Consider the following 15965-nt stretch of genomic DNA (forward strand, 5'->3'; position numbering starts at 1 on the left):
TTTATAAGGAATACATTTAAATTTCTACATTTATATTCAGAGATTATTGTTAATTGAAATTTTTATGATTATGATGATTGTAGGCAAGTACTGTATATTTCCGCAGATAAGACAACAGTTGAATCATAAAAAAAAGCCCCCAAAATCCAGGGTTGTCTTATAGGACAGATACAAAAATATTAGACTGAAATTTATATAAATTAAAACCATTATAAAAAACAGACAAACTGTAATTATTTACTAGTAGAGAGTAGGGCATGTCCACAAAATAGAATAGCCCATAGGACGTTTTTGTGAATGGTCAAGGTCATTACCCGAGTGCCCGAATCAGTGCGAACGTTTGCAACAATCACAAGGCAGAAAATAAAATTTGTTCATTTGAAAAATTACGAATAGGACATAATTCCGTATATATGCTATACAGTATTATTATCCAGATGATGATCGCTGATCTAAACTAAATTCATAGGCCATTGATAGTTTGGGGGTCGTCTTATAGGACAGATATATGCTAAAACTATAAAACTTTAACGAAAATTTATATCTCGTCTTATCTGAAGGTCGTCTTATCTGCGGAAATATATGGTAATTGCATAATAAAAATAATTTTGGCACTCTGCAGAACTGTGTGCGTGTGTGGTTTTTTTATGTAAGTCTTTATTGTGTTGATCATAGAGACTAATAATATAAATTCATTTTAAGAGCAATGATTGATAATTATAGTAACTTAAGCAGAAATTCTAAATACAATGTGAGGAAACAAAATTACATTTTTTGCATCATTTAAGATATAAATTATCATTTTTTTTTTTTAACTTAATTATCATAGAAATAATGCATCTAAAAATTAAAATGGACAATAATTCTAAATAAATATTGCCAAAGCCAGTTAAAACATTAATATGTAGTAATGTTGTATTGCTGTGTATTTTCTGCTTCACATGTTTTTTCTTTTTTTATTTTGTTTTTTATCAGTATAACATGGTTTCCTCAGATTAAGTTTTGCTTACGTATAGTCACTGTCATTCTCAAAACTTAAAAACTTAGAAAATTAGAAAACAATCCTCATACCGGTACATATGATATCCATTATGCCTTCTTAAGCCTTTTTTCGAATTTCCGGTACTAAGTACTAACATTAACGACCACTTAACTAACATTTTCATAATCCTACACACCGGGGTGTATAAAATATAAATCGAACTCACTTGTGCCTTTTGACCGGTGTGAAATAAATAACTTCAATTCAACGAACGTTTTCTGGACGCCTTCCGTGTCCTTGTTAGCAGGACACGGAAGGCGTCCAGAAAACGTTCGTTGAATTGAAGTTATTTATTTCACACCGGTCAAAAGGCACAAGTGAGTTCGATTTACACTTAACTAACGTTTTCGATCGCCTCCGCGATCTTCCTCAGGTTTTATTCGACGGTTTTCGAGATAGAATGCAATAGAATTCTTTCAAAGTTCAATCTTGAAAACCGTCGAATAAAACCTGAGGAAGATCGCGGAGGCGATCGAAAACGTTAGTTAAGTGGTCGTTAATGTTAGTACTTAGTACCGGAAATTCGAAAAAAGGCTTAAGAAGGTATACTTAGAAAATTATTCACAGCTAAATTTAAGTTGTAATGGGGGAAGAGCTTGCTTTTACTTTCCCAGTTATGTGTACATAACAAGGGAAAGTAATGGAATCGTGTCAAATTTGACTTAAGTTTTTTTCAAATCTTTGTTTTGAGACAAAAAAGTAAAAAACACAGCAAAAAAATTCTGTGTGTGTGTTAGTGTCTATTTTGCTTAATGTTTCAGGATTGAGGTGAAGATAAAGAAACAAAATTTGGCATGGTATCTTGTTCTTAAGGGGCATTGAAGCTATTAAATTTTGGTTTTGAAAGGTCAAGTGGGTGCAGAGATAGGGGTTGGTCACATGTCATATCTTGTGATAGGTCAGACTTAATGAAGATTTTACTTGTTAGCATTTACAGTGTTTTACAAAACTCATCTCTAACCTCAAAATTAAGACTTCTGCTATTTTATAACAATTAAAAACATATAAAGTTTTTATAACAAAATCTCATAACAAATGATGCCACGTACAATTTATTTTGATTAATAGTACAAATTTTATTTTTAAAATAAAATCTCATAAAAGCCAGGAAAATTACATAACTTGTTGCTAGATTTTTTTAATGTAGAAATTGTTTTATATATGTGTGTCTATCAGATCCAATTATAACAAAAAGTATTGGATGAAACTGTGTGAGACTTGCACTATAAATGTGCAAGTTTCATAGTTTCTTCCATTACTTTTTGTTAACATAACTTAAAATAGTCTTGATTTATAAAGTTAGTAATTTCTATTCTTTATTAAATAATAATTTTGGTTTACAAACAAATTGATATATTTTAAAACCAATTCATTAGGATTAGAATAAACGAACCAACTTAGAATAATTTTAAAATTAAAATATATCAAAATAAATAACATGATAGTTTGTTTATTTTTGAATATTTTCAGCTTTTGGAAAAATAAAATATATCAAATGATCTGTTGGGTTTTTATTGGGCTGTATTACTTAATATAACCAAAAAAAGAATTCTACAGATCATTTGGTATTACTAATGTGTTGGGTGATGTATGATGATATAAAATTTAAAAATAAGAGTAATTTTATAAAATGAATAAATTTATTTGAAAAATTTTGAAATATATGTAAAAGGTGAAGGGAAACCCACATACAGATTGTTAATTTCAAAAAATATTTGTGTTTGGAGAAAAGATTAGCAGAGGTTCCACACTACTGAGAAAAAAAGGAGTTTGTAGGAAGAGCTCAATGAGTGAGGTGTGTGAAAATAAAGCTGGTTGAAGTGATGCACAATCCTCTTACTTAGATATCTTCTGTAAAGTAAACCTATTACTGGATTACTAAACACCTAGCTCAAAGAACATCAAACTTCCAATGTCAAAGGTTGCTAATGCTGTGTTGGCAAGACCTTCCATCAGGAAAGGTCTTGCCAACACAGCATTAGCAACCTTTGACATTGACTCGATATTGATGTAAATTTCTAACTGTTCTGAATATCTAAGCCATTTTTTGCGGAAAATGGTACGTAACAGACATGCTTAGTTGAAATGTACAAAGTCATGAGAAAAAATGCAGCTATCAACTTTAGAGATGTACAGTACATTCCTTCCCCTGAATGGAAGTTGATCTACAAAGTTTAGTCTTACACCCTCTCCTCTCCTCTTTTATATCATCTCTCTTTCAACACATGGATGGAATCACCTATTCTGAATAATTTTTCTGTTTGAACTGTTTGTTTTAACAGCTACATTCAAACTGCAAAGGTCAATTAACCTGATGTTGACCACTCAACATGGGTGAAAACATTTGCTTTCATATAGTTTTTTATTTTCTTGCTGGATATTAGTTGTGTGTTCATAAAAAGACACTTCACACCAACACTCAAATAAAATAATTAACACTACAGTGTTGCAGCATTACAATCGTGTTGTGGGTGTAGTGCTTATTTATTTATACCCAGTTTGAGTAGTTGAATCTATTAATTCATGATGATGTACCAGGAGAAGGAAGAAAAGGGACAATAGTCCACCACTTAGATGTCCATTCTTTTCATCACTGATCATTTATTGAATGATCAGTGATTATATTCATGATTTTCTCATTATAGGGAAATCATATAGATATAATCACCAGAATAGCAGACACTTTTTATTTTGACTTTAAAAAATTCGAAGAGAAGAGTTAGTTAGTTAGATTATCTGAGTGACTATTAGAGAACATAGTTAAGAATTTTTAACAAAAGGAATCACAGCCAGGTGTAGAGATGTTACCCTGGATCTTGTGGAGAAGTTAGTAGATGGAAGAAAATACTGTTATAGTTGAAATAGCACAAATATGATTTTTTTTTTTTTTTTTTTTTTTTTTTTTGTTGGACTGGAATTTTTAAATTTCAAACCTTTACATTTCCATTGCTGTTCATCTGCTATTTGTTTGTACTTTGTTAAGCTTGAAAATAGTTAGATAGATGAAAATTAAGAGCGTATATTCGAAGCTTGGGGCCAGAGGCCTCGATTAACTATATATGAATTTCTGATCTGGTCTAGAAGTCAGTGATTTCAACTCAAAGTTTTTTCTAGATATTTCTTAGAAAGTAATATTTTAACACCGGAGTAGATAAATTAAACCAACTTCACTGCCTGTAACCAGTGTGCTTTTTCTCTAATGAAAGCAGAGGACTTTGCAAACATTTTCAAACCTAATGTGGTTCTTTTTCAGGCGCTATGGAATTCAACTAGTTGAATTCCATAGCGCCTGAAAAAGAACCACATTAGGTTTGAAAATGTTTGCAAAGTCCTCTGCTTTCATTAGAGAAAAAGCACACTGGTTACAGGCAGTGAAGTTGGTTTAATTTAGTTTTCTCTAGAGTGGAGTTAGATAGATGACTAGCATTACTTGAATGTTGTTAGAAGTATGATGCACAGGACAAGACACTACTAAAATCAACACCAGATATAAAAAGGTTAGGGGCTGGAGACTTGGATTAACTATATATGATCTGGTCTGGACTGGAAGTCATGTGATTTTTTAAAATTAAAAGATGATTAAAAATTTAAATAATTACTTATTTTATTATAAATTTGAATAATTTTCTTAGAATAATTATTACTACTTTTCTGATAAAACTAATAAAATAATTTTAAATTAGTCAAATAGCTCAAAGATTGAAGAAAAAATCAGCTGTTTTTGAATATTTTTCAATTACTGTAGATGGAAAGAATGGAAAATATTTTGTATTTCAATGTGCAGTTCTTCATGGAAATGAAGAGCAAATCTTCAATGAGAAGATTAGCAGTTTCACTGGAGGAAAATCATATTTTCTCACAAGAGCATCAAATCTTAAGTGCCACTTACATCATCATTATCCTAAGATTGTCATAAAAAAAGTGAAGAAAGCCATAGTGTGCAGGACACTCAACTAGTGCCATTGTGCGCACCAACAAGTAAATTTCTAGTTAGTTCATTCCTTGTCAATGATAAGGTATCACTGACTGCTGATAGATTTAAAAGATACATCATTGAAATGATGGTAACTTTGTGCCTCTTAAATTGTTTTAAAGTCCGGCTTTTATTTTGCTTAATGGAGAAATGGCCAAAAGACTTAGTTTCCCTTCAAAGAAATAGCAAGAAAGATCATATACTGCAAGAAGCAAACAAGCAGAAACAGTTACTAAAATCTTCATGAAAAATTTATTTATTTGAAAATGGGTGCTTGTACCTGTTTAAGAAAAATTATTTTGAAATTAATGCACAATTTGTTGAGGTTGGAGGACAAAGTGTAATTCATTCTTTGGCTCTTAAAGACACTGAGGCTCAGCACTGAAGCATATTTATCAGAGAACTAGTGCTCAATGTTCTAAAAGACTAACTTACATAAAGAACAAAGACTGTGCGTAGTTATAGATAATGTAAGTAACATAAGTACAATTAAAAATTTAAATAATCATTGAACAATTATTGAAATGAGAATAATATGGATAATTTAAAGATATATTTCAGTGAAGAAGAGACAGATGATGATTCAGAGGCATTAGCAGAAACAGCTACAAAACTTTTAATTATGCATCATATGTGCTGTGCAGGACACACATTTATGATGGGTCTAAAGAAAGATATGCAGCAAATATAATTGCTGTAATGCATAAAGATGTCATTACTGTTCAAGCACCAGAGATCAATGCCGTTCTAAAGAGATCAGGAAAATGTGCTATAATTGACCAAATAACAAGATCAGGTTGCATCAATTTGATGATAAAATGTATCATAGAGTTGAAAACATTCCTTATTGACATGGCATATCCAGAAGAAACTCTGATAATAAATGGGAAGAAGTAAGAAAACTTAAATCTATTTTGTATTATCTTAACAGAAGATCAACAATGCACAGTAAAATCTGTTCTAGGTGATGTGCCATAAGAATGAAAAGAATTGAACTGAGCCAGGGCTTGAATGTGTAATCTCTGCTTGCTTGGGGTTCGGGTAGCGCAACTGGCAAGTGCATTGCATGGCAAGTGGAGATTACATGTTCAACCTCAGCCCAGGTCAATTCTTTTCTTCCAGATGGTTCTAAATTATTTAATGAATTATTAAAAATTATAATTATTAATTTAGGTACGAAATGGTGCCTAATTCTACCTCTAGTTGCAAATTACTTAGAACAACACTGTTTCAAATTAGTATGATGTCTTTGTTTCCATAATAAAAGAATAGTATTATTACACTTCACCCCAACATACAGTACCGAATGATTGACACATTGGTGTTGCGGCATTACAAACGGTGATTTGTAAAACTTCACATGTACTTGCAAGCACTTTCAACAGCTTACAGCTGTCATCTTTAGGCGAAAATCGAATACTGTAATTTTCGAACAGTTAGCTTTTTAACGGACTATTTAAATTATGTAAAGCACGTGGATGGAATTCCTTATACATATTAATATTGCGATAACTATTATAGGTGTAGAAACATGCTGTGATGACGTAATAACCCAAAAATATTTAAAATATAGATAATGGTGCCGTATTTGGCTGTGGTGTAACTGAGAAAGGAAATTTATAATTTAAATTGTTTAAATAATGTTATCCACAGTTGCAAGATTTCTAATGTCGGTGCATTGCACGATGTTAAAGTGGATATGTAAAGACTCTCCCATATGAATACTTCCAAACCTGCATGGCCTTTAAGACCCTGGGATAGGAAGCCAGTATGCTCCACACCCAGGATTGCAACCGGATACCATCATACCTGATGTTGAGCTAATTATCTCTGATTTATGTCCAACCAAACAAGATTATTTCCATTGAAAAACAGGATTCTTGGCAGAAAGGGAGATACAAATGAACGCACACTCCAAAGTATGCGAACCTATATCAGGGATTTCAGGAATTGGCTCAGTGAGAATAATATTGTGCTCATGAAAGCTGATAAAACTAAAGGCTTTGTACTCAGTAAACGGGAATCTTATAACCAGAAACTTCATGAATATATTAATGAAATGGAATGCGTTATGGCACCTAACAGATTTTTGGATACACTCCAGAACAGAGTTAAGAAATTCTCTTTATCGTCCTTAGCACACATCTTGCATTTGGATCATGTTGTTGTAAATGCACCTGCACTGCCACGAATTTTTGCTTTTGGGAAGACGCACAAGCTGGGCCAGCAAATTCGTTCTGTCGTGGAAAAATGTCGTGCACCAATGTTTCTCCTGGAAAAGAAGCTGGTTAAATTCGTACAGAGTAGGCTACAGGCGCACCCCTTTAGCATAAAAAACTCTTTACAACTGGTGCAAAAGCTGGAGGATGTTGCGTTAACAGACAGAGAAATCATGACCGTTATGGACTATAAGTCCCTATACCCCTCCATAAGGCTTCCACCTTGCTTCTGTGCATTAAAAGACTTTTTATTTGCCAACGTCGTGAATTCCCACAAATATCACATGCATATCTTGAAATTAGCGGATTTGATCTGTCACTCTTCTTTCTTCGAGTTTGATGAAAAAATTTATATACAAGGAAGGAGTGTCCCGATGGGAAGCCCCATGTCTGCAGTCCTCTGTGAGATGGTGCTACGCAACCTCGAACACGATATCTTACCTTTATTCCAAAGTGACGTGGTAATATATACCAAGTACGTCGATGACATTTTCATCCTCTGGGCTAATGATCGCAACATCCAACACTTCATGGACATAATCAACCACAACCCGTACGGTCTAACTGTGGAATTGGATCAAAAGAGTGAGTTTCTTGTTAATTTCATGGACCTGTCCATCGCCTGCCAAGAAGGGGAGATAAGAACGAGTGTCTACCGTAAACGAGTGTACCAGCCCCTCATCATCCCCAGTAACTCTGTAGACCCTGGACAGTTTAAAATGGTGGCGTTTCGTTCCTGGATCAAACAAGCTTACACCCACTGCTCAAGTATTCAAGACACTTTGAAGGAGTTATCCTACATACGAAAGGTGGCTGCACAGCATGGTTACCAAAGGAGTGTCGTTGATTGTTTAATTACTAAGTTGCAAAAGAATAGCCGGCAGCACAGCGACGGAGATTCATGAAAAACGATCGTGTTGAGCTATATGCCCTTTCTTAATAAGGTTGTCAAAAATGTGGCCAGGGAGAAGAACCTGCGCGTAATTTACAAGCGCAATCCAACGATTTACCGACTACTGCGCAACGACAAGAGGAGAGATTACTCGAGTGAATTAACAGGGATATATTTTATACCGATAAAAGATCATTGTTTTAGCACCGACCTTGTGTACGTAGGCGCCATGTTACGTAACCTGAAACAGAGGATAAAAGAGCATAAATTCTCGGTAAACAATGGCAGTGACAGCACGGTCCTAGCGACCTTTGCTAGACAACATGATATAACGTTGCACTGGGATAAGGCCTTCATCATAAGAGCCACTCGATCTAGGCAGGCTGTCAAATACTTGGAGAAAATAGAAATACATAAAGCGCAGTTATCTACTCCGCATTAACCACCGAGATGCGGATGGCCTATTATCTGCTTGGAAGTCTCTTGTCGAATAACGTTACGCTTTGGCACGGGAAAGAGATGGAACCTTCTATGGTCTCATCATGTTGTTGTATTTATTGCCGCTTATTAATTTCTTCTTTTATTATGTTTGTAGCTTAGACCCGTCTATGCGTAGTTGCGGTTTTTTGTAAATTCAAATGCCGTTTTTGTAATTTCGAATTTCATTCATTATTGCTATCCGTTTAACTGACGAAGGCTGATTAATGCAGCCGAAAACGTTTTTATGCTATTAAAGACTTCCTACTGGATTTGTTAAAGGTGTAGTACGTTTGATTTGTCTTCCAGTAACATTTTCTCATTTGTTTTATTATACTTTACATTTTACTGATAGTAAAATTTGAGGTCAGAGTTGTTGAAGTCAAGAATTTTACTGACTCCACCCTAAAACATCAACTCCAGGGACTGTGACTCAACACTGTTTTACACATGAACTTAGAGTTACATTGTTTTTACTAAGATTACACATTATGATTTGCATGGTTTCTTCCCCAATAAACTACATTTGTAGAGTGCATTTTTTCAAGTATGTATGTATGTGTGTGTATGTGTATATTAATTTTGTTTTTGCTTCCAGTATAGTTCAGTGTCAAGTATAAAATATTGCAAAGCTATTTTGGGATATTTTTTGTATGGAATATGATGAAAATGTCATGTGCACAAATTCTTTCTCATTCACTGTGTATGAAATTTGAATCATACTAAGCAAATTAACGTGTGTTTTTATGTCAGTGGGATTAAAATCAAATGCTACAGAATAATTGATAGGAATCGAAAAAATAAAATAATAACTTGGCATGTTTTGGATAGCTCTTTGGGGCTTTGGCATAGTTTGGGTGTGTGTATACAGTGAAACCTTGCTTAACGAGCATAATTTGTTCCAGAACCTTACACATAATGCGAAACACTCATTAAGTGAAACAATTTTTCCCATATAAATTAATGTAAAATGTGATAATGTGTTCCATGCCGAAAAAATACTCAAATATTTTATATATAATGTTTATTCAAAGAAAATTATACAAATACAATGTTAAGGAGCATGAATCATCATCATTTCTTCTAGCATAGAATGAACCAACCCGGAATGAGAATTTGATTTGTAGAAAACAAAAAAAAATTGAAATTTAATTTGGAATTGGTCATTAAATTTAATACAAGATGGCAGCTTAATTGCCTATCTCTAGTCAAATTATTTAATTTATAATATTTAATTATAGCCTTTACATAGCCCAAGAATTTTGGCATATCATTTAGCGTGTTTATTATATAACAGGCTTTGGTTGTTGATGTTTATACCTAATATGTCTGAACACAAATTTGGAAAAATGTATGATCACAATTGATACTAAGATGTGGAGATGGAACAAGTGCTAAACACAGCCTGATGTAGCATGTGCACAATCCAGGACTTCCCCTCTCCTCGTCACTCATTATGTGAAACATCACTTGTTAAGTGAGTCATTTTTTTACAATTTGTTTTGCTCGTTGTGTGAGGTGCTTGTTAAGCGAGGTTTTACTGTATTCTACTTATTGTTTTTCCTTCTTCTAAATACATATAATATGTAATTATTTTCTTTTATATGAGATTCTTTTTAATTGTATGTTTCATTCGTCTAATGTTTCATTTATATAACATTAAGAAAATCAGCACGAAATGTCACATGTTTATATGACGAGAAAGATGGTCTGGTGGTATCTTCACTCCCTACTGAGAGATGGGGTTTTGTACCTTGGTTACACCAACATCAAAGAGCCTGATGCCAGCCTTCCTATTTTAGTATTGTAGAATCTTTGGTGGAGGATTGCAGATGACAGTTTGATTTTTCAACATACAGCAGGCAATCCAGGCAGTACTAAGTAAGCAAGGGATGCTCAGCTATGTTAAGCATTCATTTCCCGAGCTACTAAATAGTCATTTCAAATTTGGAAATCTCTCAATGTTGGAAAATGTTGATCAAGATTATAATTTCTCAATGACTGATGCAATAAAATGATAGTTTGAAAATTGATGAAAGTAAGAAAAAACCAAATGATTGCCATTGTGAATTGGGCTTTTTTCTGTTACTATTAATAATTAAATTCTAAGTAATTTTTGATACTAGAGGTATGCTTTAGGCACTGTCTCTTATTAAATTTAATAATTATAATTAGCAGAAAAATAGTCCAATTCATTACAGTGATTATTTGATTTAGATTAATAACAATTTAAGATGTTTATATAAGTAAGAAAAAAATAATGTTATTTATATTGAGTTAGTTTTGGGACCAAATAAGTCAGATATTATAAGTGGAAAAAATAAAGATAAATGGAACAATGCAATTAGGTTGTACTGTATGTACTGTACATATAAATGTTAAACAGAATGTCCACTTAAACATCTGTCCAAGGGGGTGCATGAGGGGGCAGCCGCACCTCTCTAGAAATTCAAAAAAATTATTTAAATGATAAGTTTTAATTAAAATAATCTTCTCGGGCTTCTTGTAAGTTTAAAAAAATGTTTTAATTAAGATATTTCTTCTCCGGTACATAGTAAATGATTAAAACTTTATGAATTGTTTTTATTTTACCTACATACAATTCATATCCTCTATCAATTTATATCATCTTGCCCCCCCTGGCCCATTGGCTGGCGACGCCCTTGCATCTGTCCAAAGGCAAAAGAGATCTTTCCAGCGTTGTGCAAGTGTTTGCATGTAGTGTATGCTGTGCAATAATTTGAGTGGTATAACGTGATATTAAATTTACAGCATGACAGACCACGACTCCAACACATTTTGTGGACCAACAAGGCACTGTTTTCCCACAATGGAATGTATAATTGTCAGAATGTGTACCTCAATACTCAAGATATTTGCAGTATCAAGTGTGTTTTACCCTAAATGTCTGACGTGGAATTTGGGGAGTAGTTTCTTGGTTCTGTATTCATTGACAGCACCCTGAATAGTGAGATATCTGAATATCCTAAACATGACAGTGGACAAATGGCTTGATTTGCCATTGGTACAAATATAGCATATCTAGTGCTAGCAAGATGCATACCAATACATTTCTGGACAGATTTGCATCACTGGCTCACAGAGCAGTTTGGCAATCTCTGGATAGGCCAACATGGCCTTGTTCCATGATTAACACATTTGTCAGACTTGAACTAAAGGTATATATATATATATATATATATATATATATATATTATATATCGGAGATGGGCAAGCAAAAGTTCAGTGGGAGCCAAAATGTAGGTTTTGCAAAATGCATGGGAGCCGCAGTTCTGTACTGTTGTGGCGGATAGTATGGTAAGGCAGGGAAGAATAGGGTGTCCCCCATCCACGTTGACAACTTGTTTTAAAAAAATAGATTTGAAATGTCAATTTAATTTATTGCACCAACTTATAAATAAATTACTAAATATTACATATATATAATTACATATTTTCACAAAATTGTGGAAATAAAATTGTAAAAAAAAATAATAAAAAGCAGAAATTAATACTTTCGGCAAGAGCCGCATGTAACTCAAAAAGAGCCGCATTTGCCCATGTCTTATATATATATTGCATATCCAGCAATGCTAGGTGGCGATGGAAAACTATAGATGCCTTTGAAACAGTTACATTAGGAATGCCACATGCCATTTACAATATCCTGTTCTACCATCTACATCTTTGTATTACTACTGAAGGTGGTCATTTTGAACATGTTCTCTAACAAAATGAAGTTTACTTTTTTGTATCAATTTCTGCAATTTTTTCTTTGTTTTACAGTCAAAGATTATTTGTATGTTACAGTAAATTATATTAAATTGATTCCCTCAGTTATTTTAGTGCCCAAAAACAAGCATATGTCACACAAATACACTTGTGCAATACTGGAAAGGTCTCTCTTGCTTCCGGACAGATGTTTAAGCGGACACACTATGCATATGAAAGATAAGACACTGAATTGGCTTTATAGAATTTAAATGTTTTTAATAAAATACTTAATAAATTTAATATAGGCGAAATGATCACCCTTGATAATCAAGCTATTATTATGCTTGATTATAGGTATCCATAATAGCAGCTTGATTATCAAGGGTGATCATTTTGCCTATATTAAATTTATTAAGTATTTTATTAAAAACATTTAAATTCTATAAAGCCAATTCAGTGTCTTATCTTTCATATGCATAGTGTGTCCGCTTAAACATCTGTCCGGAAGCAAGAGAGACCTTTCCAGTATTGCACAAGTGTATTTGTGTGACATATGCTTGTTTTTGGGCACTAAAATAACTGAGGGAATCAATTTAATATAATTTACTGTAACATACAAATAATCTTTAACTGTAAAACAAAGAAAACATTGCAGAAATTGATACAAAAAAGTAAACTTCATTTTGTTAGAGAACATGTTCAAAATGGCATTCATTTGGCTTAGTATCAATACATCTGGCTTTGTCATGTTGATTTATATAAATTTAACAGAATATACTTTTTGTTTTTGTTAACTTTATCAGATTATTTTTTCAAATATTTTCATTTAAATTTTGCTTTAGAAACAGTTAAATATTTTGTGCACTTCTCGGTGTCTTTAAGTTAAAAAACTAAAGTGATTAATTTCTATAATTCAGAACATTAAATTTTATTTATTAAACAAAATACTACTTGAAATTATTGACGACCTGATAGTTACTTTTTCTTGTTTCGAAGAAGAAAATTTTATTAGAAAAAGATGAAGCAAGATGGAAATGTTCACTATTGTAAAATAAAGTAATTTTGAAACTAACTGCACATTACTTTTAAATATAAGGTTATTTATTTACTTTATTTATTCAATAGACAGTAAAACAGTTTCAACCATGGTTCTTGGCTCTACATTGTCAGGAAGTAGGAGGAAAGAATTATGAAGAATCTATGAGACATGTTGAAGATTTTGTAAGGTATGTTTCTTGAAATGTAAAATATACTTAAAAATTAGTTTTATATATACTTACTTTTTATGTCATAACATTATGAATAAATATTGATTTAAATATATCTAATGAGAAAATTACAATTAGCTGAAAATTATAATTTATTTCGTTTTTAAATGAGCTTTTGTTTTTTGATTGACTGTAACTTTCATATGGATAAAAATTAATTTTTTTCCTTTTTTGCAATTAGAAAAAGTGTATTCAAATGCTATGTAATTTCAGGAGTTGCTCTCTCTCAATTCTGATTAAAGATTTTTTTTTTATCTTAAAGTTTAAGGATGTTTGAGATTGATGGTGAGATGGGACTAGCCCAAAAAACCTTTAATTAGAGCTAGACTCCAACCAAATGCTGAATTCTATCAGGCTAGATATGGCTAAATACTAAATAAATTATGCAACCAATTTGACACTAGAGGTAGGCGTTAGATGCCCATCTCTTATTAGCTTTAATAATTATAATTTTTAATTAATTAATTTAAATAATTTAAAACTACTGGAAGAAAAAAATTGGCCCAAAGTGGGACTCAAACCCGCAACTTTTGTTTACCATGCAGATGTGTTGCCAGTTATGCTATCTGGACCTTCAGTCTGATCGCCTCTTCCTGCATATATAAGCTTACATTATAACCATCGATGGAGATATACTGGAAGAGGAGATTAGACTGGAGGTCCGGATAGCATAATTGGCAATGCATCTGCATGGTAAGCAGGAGTTGTGGGTTCGAGTCCCACTCTGGGCTGATTTTTTTTTTTTTTTTTTTTTTTTTTTTTTTTTCCAGTAGTTCTAAATTATTTAAATTAATTAATTAAAAATTATAATTATTAAAGCTAATAAGAGATGGTGCCTAATGCCTCTCTCCAGTGCAGTGACAAATTGGTTGCATAATTTATTTAATATTTGCCATATCTAGCTCGATAGAATTCAGCATTTGGTTGGAGTCTAGCTTTACAGTATATTGGGTCTAGCTATGTTATATAATGTATATATAATGTTTGAAAATACCATTAATGAAGTTGACAGTTTAAAGAGAGATATTCGAAAAAAATTTTTGCACAACATTATTGTTTATTGATTGAAAATTGCTATATTTAACTCATAATCTACATAATGTTGAGTGGACGCTCATGAAATTGTTCACAGGCTCAATATCAAATTACCAAGCAAGTGGTCAACACTATTTCAGTGAAGAAGTGAAAGAGTACCAGATGTTCATGATGATGTGATGAGATAAAATACTGTATGTGGGTGCAATACAGGCTCTGAGGCAGGCTTTGATAAATAGGAAGCTATTTATTAGAGAGAGAGGGGCTTAAAAAAATTACCTTGTTTTGAGTCACAAAGAATCTTTTGTTTGGGCAAAAGAATCCTTTTCATGTTTGTCCTTCAGGATATGGTAGAACAATAGGTATCCACCAACAGGAGAGTTAGGTTGTTGAGGGAACACCAGTCTAAAATCTACTAGGCCTAGAGGAATGGTTTCTGGAAATAGTTGTTTAAGGAGTCTGGTCTGTCTGGTAACGGAACAGTGAATGAAACTTGGCAGTTATGTATACTCAGTCTGCGAGGAGTACCATACTTGATTGAGTAAGTGAGTCAATTAAGAGCAGTTGAAAGATCATATGAGAGTTGATTGAAGAAAAACATGGAGTTTGAGAGAACTGATCAGAAGGAAACCTATGAAAGGAACTAATTTGAAATTAGCCCAGGATGTGTGATAAAAAACTGAACAGTTAAAAACTCGTGTCCTTGGGATATGGGTTTCTAACTGATAGGTCCTTGGATCACACATTCTGATTGTTCTTGTATTTGTTTTCGGGGGTAATTGAACCCACCTCAGGCCATGGTAGAAGTTGGTGCCAACATTCAATTCAATGCAAAATTCCAATCTTAATCAGAGATGATCTATCTCCAGTTAGGACTTACATTGCTTATCTCTGTTCTGTTTTGTGTGTCTCATGGTTTCTTCTAAGTTAAAATTTTTTTGTGCTAATTTGGGTGAGAGTTCAGACCATCTCTGGAGCCTCACAATTTAAATTTAAGATTTAAATTTTCAAAAATTTTAGAAAAGAATTTTTATTATTTAGATCGCTTTTTGCTTGTTGACTTATTTCCTATGATTTGTGCTAGCACAGCTCCCTATAGATGGACTTATTAAACTAGACAGCCATGGGACAGAATGACCTTGAGACGCAATTTAATGAGATGGGGCCTAACGCCTCCCTCTAGGACAAATTAATTAGTAATTAAAAATTATAATTGCTGGAAAATATCCTAGCAGTTTGTGTGGCTTTATTTTTTCTTATTTAATTTTTTAAAATTCTTTTCATATGGAAAGTTGAACACCCAAAAAAATCTTTCATACATCTTCATCTTGTGCTAAGTTTAATT

The 15965-nt window shown here is 32.8% G+C and overlaps 1 protein-coding gene and 1 non-coding gene across 2 annotated transcripts in view; both read left to right on the top strand.

Moving 5' to 3' along the window:
- 5PtaseI (inositol polyphosphate-5-phosphatase A) overlaps positions 1 to 15965 on the top strand; it is a 124673-nt gene that overhangs the window by 67295 nt on the left and 41413 nt on the right. The window contains exon 3 of the mRNA XM_067284928.1: positions 13443 to 13543. Coding sequence (XP_067141029.1) covers positions 13443 to 13543 — 101 coding nt within the window. The remainder of the gene's footprint in view (positions 1 to 13442; positions 13544 to 15965) is intronic.
- Positions 14245 to 14316, top strand: TRNAT-GGU (transfer RNA threonine (anticodon GGU)). Its single transcript has one exon. It is a non-coding gene; the product is annotated as a tRNA-Thr (tRNA).

Source organism: Centruroides vittatus, unplaced genomic scaffold (assembly GCF_030686945.1).
Source record: "Centruroides vittatus isolate TY-2023 unplaced genomic scaffold, ASM3068694v2 contig_1216, whole genome shotgun sequence".
Lineage (NCBI taxonomy): Eukaryota > Metazoa > Arthropoda > Arachnida > Scorpiones > Buthidae > Centruroides > Centruroides vittatus.